The sequence below is a fragment of the Odontesthes bonariensis genome, chromosome 11 (assembly GCF_027942865.1).
Source record: "Odontesthes bonariensis isolate fOdoBon6 chromosome 11, fOdoBon6.hap1, whole genome shotgun sequence".
Taxonomy (NCBI): Eukaryota; Metazoa; Chordata; class Actinopteri; order Atheriniformes; family Atherinopsidae; genus Odontesthes; species Odontesthes bonariensis.
In genome coordinates this window covers 15,092,460-15,101,403 of record NC_134516.1, presented here as the reverse complement: position 1 = coordinate 15,101,403, position 8,944 = coordinate 15,092,460, and the positions used below count along the sequence as shown (strand labels likewise).

The 8,944-nt window shown below is 41.2% G+C and overlaps 1 protein-coding gene across 1 annotated transcript; it reads right to left on the bottom strand.

Moving 5' to 3' along the window:
- cldn10a (claudin 10a) lies at positions 1-5,496 on the bottom strand. Its single transcript, XM_075477664.1, has 5 exons — positions 3,779-5,496; positions 2,772-2,933; positions 2,594-2,675; positions 2,380-2,484; positions 1-346 (listed from the first exon to the last, which is right to left on the bottom strand). Exons 1-5 carry the CDS (start codon positions 3,996-3,998, stop codon positions 217-219), a joined length of 699 nt encoding a protein of 232 aa, XP_075333779.1. The 5' UTR covers positions 3,999-5,496; the 3' UTR covers positions 1-216.
- Positions 5,497-8,944: the final 3,448 nt, after the last annotated feature.

Genomic DNA, 8,944 nt, shown 5'->3' with positions numbered 1-8,944 from the left:
TGTCAAAAAAACGGTCTTGTCCTCTAAAGCCACTGAAATATGTAAACAGTCACACAAATGATATTCTTCAACCGTTATCTTTATATAGTTGAAGCACGCGAGTTCAACAGAATAAATGCTGATCTTGGCCTCGACTGCTGAAATACTTTCTGATCACAAAATACGATGAAAAGTTCCACAAGCAGCTCGTGTAAGAAAAAAAAAAAGAGTCCAACTTTATACATATGCGTTTCTTCCAAACTGCCTGATCGGTTCTCGTGATTCCTTGTGCAGGCTGTTGGCTGTCTTGCTTTGTTTGTTGCGTGTCGCCACAAACGGTGTCCCTCCACTGTAAGAGTACTCACCTCTGCAAAAACCAGAACAACAAATGGCAGCTTTTATCTATAAATGCTTAATACAGCCCGCTGAACAGAAGGAAACATGACAGTGGTTCAGCCTGTTGAAGTAAAGTGCATTAGTGTGAAAATATAAGGACTTTTCTGTCTTTGTTTCTGGCAGTATTATTTACAATATGACTAAACTCTGCAGCCGTGTCTGCCAGGCTGAATCAGTCACACGTTCATGCTCACAAGAGCATGCTTGCACACTGGCAGTGACAACAGATGCGAAGCGGAGAAGAAGCTCGAAGCGAGAGTTCTGTGAAGGTTGATGTGGATTGTGGAAAAGCACCACTCAAAACACTCTAAAGTGTTTCAGGTTGGCCTCGAGCCGTCTGGAGTGGTGGTTTCAGTCCGTATCATATGCAGTGAACCCAGAGGGTCACCATGAGTAGAGGCCAAAGAGGACGCTTTTACCAAAGCCAAAAGTTCACCTCCCAGAGAAAACGGTGCATTTATTGAGTTATTTTACTATGAAGTAACTCATTCATTTATTCATACAATTATCTTTCATTGCCAACAAACTTAAAGCAATAAGGTGAAGAACACCCCACCCGCAGTAAAACATGGGGGAGGCTCTATCCTGCTGTGGGAGTGTTTTGCTGACTTTATTACTTGTGGGAAAGACTCATTAAAGGAATGATAAAAACCATAATATTACTAAGGCATTTTAAAGCCATATGACAAGACAAGTTTTGAGGTGATAATACCCTAAAGTTGGTTCATTTGCATTTATTTATGAAGGTATATTACAACCACAATTCCAAAAAAAGCTCGGGTGCTGCTTAAAATGTAAATAAAAGCAGAATGCCACAGTTAACACATCTCACAAACCGATATATTAGTCATAACCGAAAATAATTGGCTTATCTTGAATTCGACGGCAGCAACGCAGCTAAAAAAACAAAAATAAAACATATTTCCTTCTCTAAAATCGCACATAATTAATATATTAGGGGCAATGTGGGGTTCACTGACTTTCCCGAAGATGCTTTGACACACGGGTGCATTGGGGATCTGACCACTGACTTTCTGGTTGGAAGGTGAAAACTCTACCAGTTGAGCCACGATTGTCCGAGATATAAGTCAACACACAGCATCCCGACTTTTCTTGGATCGGAGTTGCACATTCTGTATTTAAAAATAAAGAGTGCCAATAATTCTGATAATAAATGACGTGTTTGAAATGTTCATATTTGATAAGAATGTCAGTATTTAGGTGAACTAACTTTCCACTTGATGACATTTAATAGAATTTATTACATGAGATTTTATAGTGCTTTTTGGTGCTTTTACAGTACTTCCTAGATTACTGGTCACACATTTAATGGCAATTCATACATTAGTTCTTCAGATATTGTATTCAAAACTACAATATCACAACTCAGGGTATCAGGGAAATCAGTTTAGTTGAGAGTTTAGAATGTATCAATATGTGTACAAAGTACTATGGTGGTGCATCCAGTAGAGGAAGACATTTCAGTCTCAAGAAAAGTCACAGACAGACCAGATTACATAAACGCTCAGACTGAACCCTATTTCAGGAAGACATGATGTGGCTTGCAATTTAAAGAGACCTCTTTAAAATGTAATCTACATAAACCATTACATTACATTAGAGAGAGAGAGAGAGAGAGAGAGAGAGAGAGAGAGAGAGAGAGAGAGAGAGAGAGAGAGAGAGAGAGAGAGAGAGAGAGAGAGAGAGAGAGAGAGAGAGAGAGAGAGAGAGGAGGCCGTCTTTTCTTTGCCCGTCTGATTTAACACTTCCCTACCACTGCCCTCAGTCAAGGTGACTGTAACAAAGAAAACATTCAGCCGGAGAACCTCATCAAAATAAGCACCCTACCCTGTGGGTTCAGCAATTATGATACAAGATGTTGAGAGTAGTAACTCTCCATTCCAGTTACAGTAATTATAGAAATTGCTCAGATTCAGTTAGGAACCCAGTGCAGTTTATCCAAATCAAATTTACACAAAGCCCTCGTAAAAACGAGCAACTTGCCTGCTGCTGAAGCTTTCAGAGAGGGAAAGACAAAAGACAAGTCCTCCTAAGACGCACAGCACAGATCCGGACCAGCCAATGAAGAGGGCTGCTCCTAGCTCAAACCTGCAGGGGAGACGGGGGGGGGGACCATAGACATTAGGTGTGCAGTTATTTTCATCTAAATGTACTTTTGACCAATTGTCAGATACGTCTTTTGGTCCAGAATGCATACTTCTGTGCAACAAAGAGGGGGTCAAAGAAGTCAGTAGTAATCCTGTGTGCATATATGGAACATGCAATCATGCAACAGATGCCTGTGGAGAGAAATGAGCAGATTCACACTCCAAATCAAGGAACAAAAGTTACATGATTTAAGTTAATATTCATACGTCAAAATGAAAGGAATTTACCACTGAGAATGAAGTGGAAGCCCGACATGACAGTAAGACGAGCCTTGGTGGTCTCTGAACCTCCTATTTTGGTGCATTTCATTCCCACCAAGGCCAGAATGGCGCCAAAGAAACCCAGACACACCGAAGCAATCATCAGTCCTCGACACACCTGAATATAGGCTTTCATATTGAAACAAAGAGGAGGTTAGAGTGCTTTAAATGGTCTCGTTTTCAGACTCTACTAACAGTGCTCCTCTGATAACATAGTGTCTTGAGAAATCCTGTATTTCCATTACTTTTTACATGTTGACAGATATTAATGATTCTTGAAGACATCTTTTTTTTGTACAAATTAGAAACCAGACAGATGGCAAAAGTCAGCTAATAGTGATTAGCAGCATCTAAACTGCCAGATATAATGTGTCAGGAGTTAACAAGGACGAAAATACAGGTGGGTATTGGACTTTTGCTTGATGTGTAAATGGGTAGCATTTACTTACATGTTCTCTACACTGACTTTAAAGTTGTTCCTGCTGGTTTAAATGGCAAAACTATTATTGCAGGTTTTGAGCAGTGAAGGAGGTTGAAAAATCCAATATTACACAAGAAGGTCCAGGGTTAAAATCAGACGTCAGCCGAATAAGAAGTGATGCAGTCTCAACTATCACTAACATTTAATGGGAAGTTACCAGTGACCTCTGTATGCATGAATGACTTTCTGAGATTGCGTCATTAAGACACATTAGGAGGTTGTATTGGTTAGCTCCTTCGCTGAAATATGGCTCTGCTGGCCATTAGCTTTAAATGTGGTGGTTGTTTGTGGCCTTAGGTCACGGTCAGAGAGGGAAATATCAAGTTCCAAATGCACCTTTTTTTTTAACAATGGTGCTCATTCATCAGATATATTCCTCAGGCGTTTGTGTAAAAATCATCATTGCTCTGTCTGTGCTCTATGATTTCATTAACACAACCGTAATCAGCTGGGTTAATGCTCTGACAAGTAAAAAACACAATCATTCACTCACCATCCAGGGCAAGCATCGATGGAAAGTCCTTGCAGTTGGACACGCCGGTGGAATCAGTCACACATGTTTTCCACAGATTGGACCAGAAAGTTGCCGTGGTGATGACCGTGCCATCCACAGATGACACCTTCCAGTAGTCTGTTGGCAGCGTGGACGACACCAAGATCCATCCGGAGATGGTCAAAAGAAAAGCGACTATCTCTGTTGCCATGTTACCCATTTTTCTCTCCGGGCTTGGGTTTTCAGTTGGAATAGGAAAGAGATGTTTCTCACAGGAGTTTCTGAGAGAGGGTGGGTGGGTGGGAGGGTCGTCCGGGACAGGTACGTCAGCATTGGAAGTTTTGCTTCTGCTTCACCTGTTCAGTCTTTGTTCAAGCACATTTGCCTGAAAGTCAGTTTTTTTTTTTAAATGTGTGTCGTTCATTGATGCACGGTCAGTTGTTGTATTTTTTGTTTTGGCGTGTTGGTAAGTGAGGGGCTTCAGAGCACACAGAAGCCATTATTCCACACTATGTGCGTAGGGTCAACAAGGGGATCTGAAAAGGTCTTTAACTCAAAAACTCTGAAATGTCTTTGACTGGGAAAAGGCACACATGAGGAGCAGGGATGTGATAGACTGTATGGTGGAGAACATAAATTAATGGCCTATGTTTATCTGGTAAGAATTTTAACACCTTATCACCAAGCTGACCAACCAAAGTTTCTTTAAAGATCTGAATGTAGTTTGCCTGAGCAGCCAGATGGAACATGGCAGTATAGCTCCATCTAGTGGCAGGAAGGACAAATATACTTCTTTTCACTTCACTGAGTTAATATCAGTGCAGGTGATTAGATCACCTAAAGTAGCCTTGTGACATGAACTCAGCTTCTCCTTCATTAACACCTCAATGTGACAAAGTTTAATCTTAACTCGCATATTCATACAGGTGTGGAAATGTTGAAATATTCAGGTGAAATGTAGGAGAATTTCATTGACCTTAAGTTCAGTAATTGAGTAAATATGTTTACTCTTGAAAGCCTACTGGGCTAACTTTACTGCTAGTTAAATGATGTAATCAGCACTGATGTGATGTAATCAGCACTCTCCGAAAGGCAAGATTAATCTCTTACTTCTGTTTTGAGTGAATATTGGGGGGGAAGGTCATCATGCAAAAGTTTTGGCTAAAACTGGGAGTCAGCATCTCTGTGCCACTCAGAACCAGGAAATGCCAGGTGATGCACATTTTAAACATAGCTAACATCCCAACGCCCGAAGAGAAGCTAAAGATAGAGGACGACCTCTACAACCGATTAATGACCCGTAACGCCCTGCAAAATACGCAGTTTCGCGAAGAGATGAAAGCTTAAGGTTTTGTCGTGATCCTCAGATTTTTCTGGCCAAAACTTCATCCTAGATCCCTAAAGAACAGTATCTAGAAGCCTGGGCGTGCGTTTCAGGAAGAAGCCTTTCGGATCCGAGGTGAAACGTCTTCAAGAGCCAAGAAGAAGGCGAGTTGCCCTTATTCAAGCTCTTCTGATTACAATGACCTGGGTGACTGAGAATCTACATCAACGGACAGAAAGACTGTTAGCAACTACAAAAAGCTTTAAAAGCTGTTACCAATCACTGACCATCCACTTTATCCTTGTTTTACATTAAAGACTTAACTTCATGCCTTTTGGAAATCAGATTATCTTTTACTCGCCCAGTATTTCTGAGCTGCACCAGCATTTCCAAGCAGTGTTCTGCTCTTACTTTGTTCTTTTCATGTCTCTTTTATGAGCGCCGGTGTAACGCTTTGGTCTTTAACAACAGGATTGAACTTTGAGCAGGGCGAGAAGATAGGAAGCGTGACCGGAGAAGTGCAAAAAGCCAACCCTGAACTTTACAAGCGAGAGTAAATACATGTTGACAGATAAAAAAAGACAAATTCGGTCCTCTGGGGAAAGTGACACAGCGATCCAAGTGCCTGTTAAGATTTCCTCTAATCCTGAACTGAAAAGCGGTCAACAGCTGTGCAGTTGTGTGTTGCTCTGATTTATTGAGCAGTTCCAAGCAAGGATTAGATCTAATCTGTGTTTGTAGAGGAAGACAGATTGTTCCCAGGGCATGTAATTACCAGAAACATTTTCAGACACTCCTTATTGTACTGTGGTTGCCCTGTTTAAAACTGATCCCTGGACAGTGTTGACAGAGGGTCATAAAACCAGCACAGGTACAGAGTTCCCATCAGAAGAATTCCAGGAAAACTAAGCCCAGGTGTTTTACTGTCAGTGAATAATAAAAGGAAGAAACGGAGAGCGTTGGTACCAAATCTCTTGGGAGCTGAAGCCTCCGTGGTGCGTTTCCAGGGCTGCTGTTGCCGGGATATGTCAGAATGTCACCTCTCCTGATCCTGTAAACCAGCTAATGAGAGCGAAGCAGGTGGAACAGGCTGTTATCTATGTCAACCTGCTGATGAACGGGATCATCTGATAAGCCTCACTTTTCCGCTGGCTGAAAAAAAAAAAGAAAAAATCCTTGATTGTTAATTACAGAAGCAGGAAAAAGGCTGGTAGGGAAGCCCAGTAAACAACGTTGAGTTGATCATGAAAGCCTCATTTTGAGGAGGCATCTGTTTGATCAGATCAGATTTAGACTCACTTTGCCAGCCTCCACTTTCACAGTGCATCACACACCTCCTGTGATGTAAATCACGGTGCATACAGACGAATCCCACCCACTCTTTATGCCGTACACATGCTTAATCTGTATAAATCCAACAATTCCTCCTGTATGTCCTTGTGATTAGGCGAATCCTGTGCAAAAACACTGAAATCATTAAGGGCAAAAACAAACAAAAAAAGAGTCTTATTCCTCAGAAGTAAACATCCGTGGCTAATAAATTCAGATCTTTATTAATACCCTCCTCTGCTACTGTCCTACTGCTGTATTGTCCCCACAGACAATATGAGACAATAACAGAGTTTAGAATATAACATAATAAAACAGAGCTTCTTGACAACCACCCTTCCCTGGAGACCATTTCTGATGAGGCTTCAGTGAGCAGAATCAACTGAAGGTCCAGATGCATCTCTCAGGTCCTATGTCAGGGCTGGATGTACCACTGGGAAGCAGTGGTACATCTTTTGCAAAGGCTACCACTGACAGAAGGCTGAAAGATTTTTTTATGTTTGAATGTTTCATAGATCAGTGTCGAGTGGCTTAACAAACAAAGAAAAGAGAAAACACTTTGAACGGAAGTAGATGAGGGAAAAAGCGGCTAATTTCCAAAGAAAGACTTGAGCAAGTCTGAGTCCGTGTTGTATTCGGGTTACGTCTGCGTTTTATACGTTTGTGCTGATTTTTTTGTTTCCTTTCTTGCCTGTCTCTTCGCTGCATAAGAGAACAGAACCTGAGACGAGGCGAGGAATAAAGCAGGCGTATTACACGGCCAAGAGAGCATGGGAAAGGAGTCCTGATCTGCAGATGAATGTTACTGGGTTTACTTCAGCTGCCCAAATAATCTCCTGCTGGCTTCTCTCCTTTGGCCTTTCTCCCAGTCAGTGCTAGCTAAACATCGACAGGAGGAAATTGTGAGAGGTTTAGGGCCATGACCACTGTGCTCTGTTATCATTAGATTGACAGTGTCGGTTTATTAGTTTACCTTGGTTGCACGTGAGTGGGTTTCATAAAAAGTTTCCATGAAAACTGTAATTGGAGCAGGAAGGCGAAGGGAATGCCATGCTGGGAGGAAAGAATTGAGGTGTTTTTTTGTTGGTGTCTGCTTTCACCTTTTTTATTATTATTTTTTCTTTTTATCCACTGCCTGCTGTTTATTTATAGGACATCCCCTTTCGTGTGTACAGCACATGTCTGTGTCATCTCTGTAAGGGAGCAGAAAGCATGTAAAGTTGTGATTAGAAAACTCTGGGCTGCTTCAAATGAGGTCTTTCTCATCAGCGTTGGCACACTTTCTTCTCCCCTCACGAAACTGAGACACATTTTCAACTTATTTTCATGACAAAGTCGGTCAGTGAGAACTCATGACTACACCACTTCAAAGCAATGTGTGTCAAGTAAACGCCGACGTACAGTAATAAGGAACTTTACCCCTAATAATAAGCAGATTCCAGCAAATGACTCACAGGAAACAGGAGTCTGAGTTGCCGTAAGTTTGGAACATGTGGAAAACTGTAATATGTTACAGTTTAATCTTGATTAATAGCTGTAATTTCTTTAATGACACAATCTTAAGTTTCTGTAAAAACTTCTTACCAACATCATATATTGTAAAAACCCTTTTTATTGATAATTCTAATGAAACTTACTGACCCTAATGCATCTGATAGTAAAGTGTGATGGTTTGACTATTTTGGTAGGTTTTGTTAAAAATGACAAAGAATTGGTTTAAGTATATTGTGGCTGTAAATGAGAGCAAAAATGAGCCTTTTGGCCTCATTTTTAAAAGGTTTTATGTGATTTTTGTACAATGTTCGGCATATGAAAATGATCAGAAAGTGATGATCATGAGAAATGGGAAAAGATCCAGCAAAGCCCTGACACAGGACCTGAGAGATGCATCTGGAGCTTCAGCTGGCCCATCTATGGCACCATTTCTGTTCACTCATCAGAAATGGTCTCCATGAAAAGGTGGCTGTCAAGAAGCCATTCTTAAGGAAGGGAAACAATGAGAAAAGGCTGAGGAATGCCAAATGACACAAGAAGTGGACTGATAATCAGTGGCAACAGGTCTGATGGAGGGATGAATCCTCCCCAGAGTCCGAACCTCAACATTACTGAAGCAGTGTGGGATCATCCTGACAGAGAACGGAAACAAAACGCAGCCGACATCCAAAGAAGAGCTTTGGGATGTCCTTCAAGAAGCCTGGAGAACTATTCCTGAAGAAATGACAAGAAAGCTTGCCTAAGAGGGTTCAGACTGTGTTGAGGACTGTAAATTGTCCCTTTGATATATAGATTAAATGAGGGGGAAAAACACCAGGAAACAAAAAAGACTTAAACATAAAATGTGTCAAAATAAATGTAGCAATACCTATTGAAAATTCATTCCGCCCAAACCTTTTTCTTCTTTCAAATAAATCATGGTCAATATGTCTCAAATCAATCTATGATCACTCGCAATCTGGACGCTGTTAATTGTATAAACCGATCACGTGAACACACAGGAGCCACTCAGCCAATGG

Bases quoted from the DNA above. Each gene is read 5' to 3' on its own strand.
- cldn10a (XM_075477664.1), bottom strand. From the start codon at position 3,998: ATGGGTAACATGGCAACAGAGATAGTCGCTTTTCTTTTGACCATCTCC. The intron at 2,934-3,778 runs GTGAGTGAATGA...TCAATATGAAAG, and splicing joins ATCGATGCTTGCCCTGGATG to CCTATATTCAGGTGTGTCGA. The intron at 2,485-2,593 runs GTATGCATTCTG...TCTCCCCTGCAG, and splicing joins CCCCTCTTTGTTGCACAGAA to GTTTGAGCTAGGAGCAGCCC.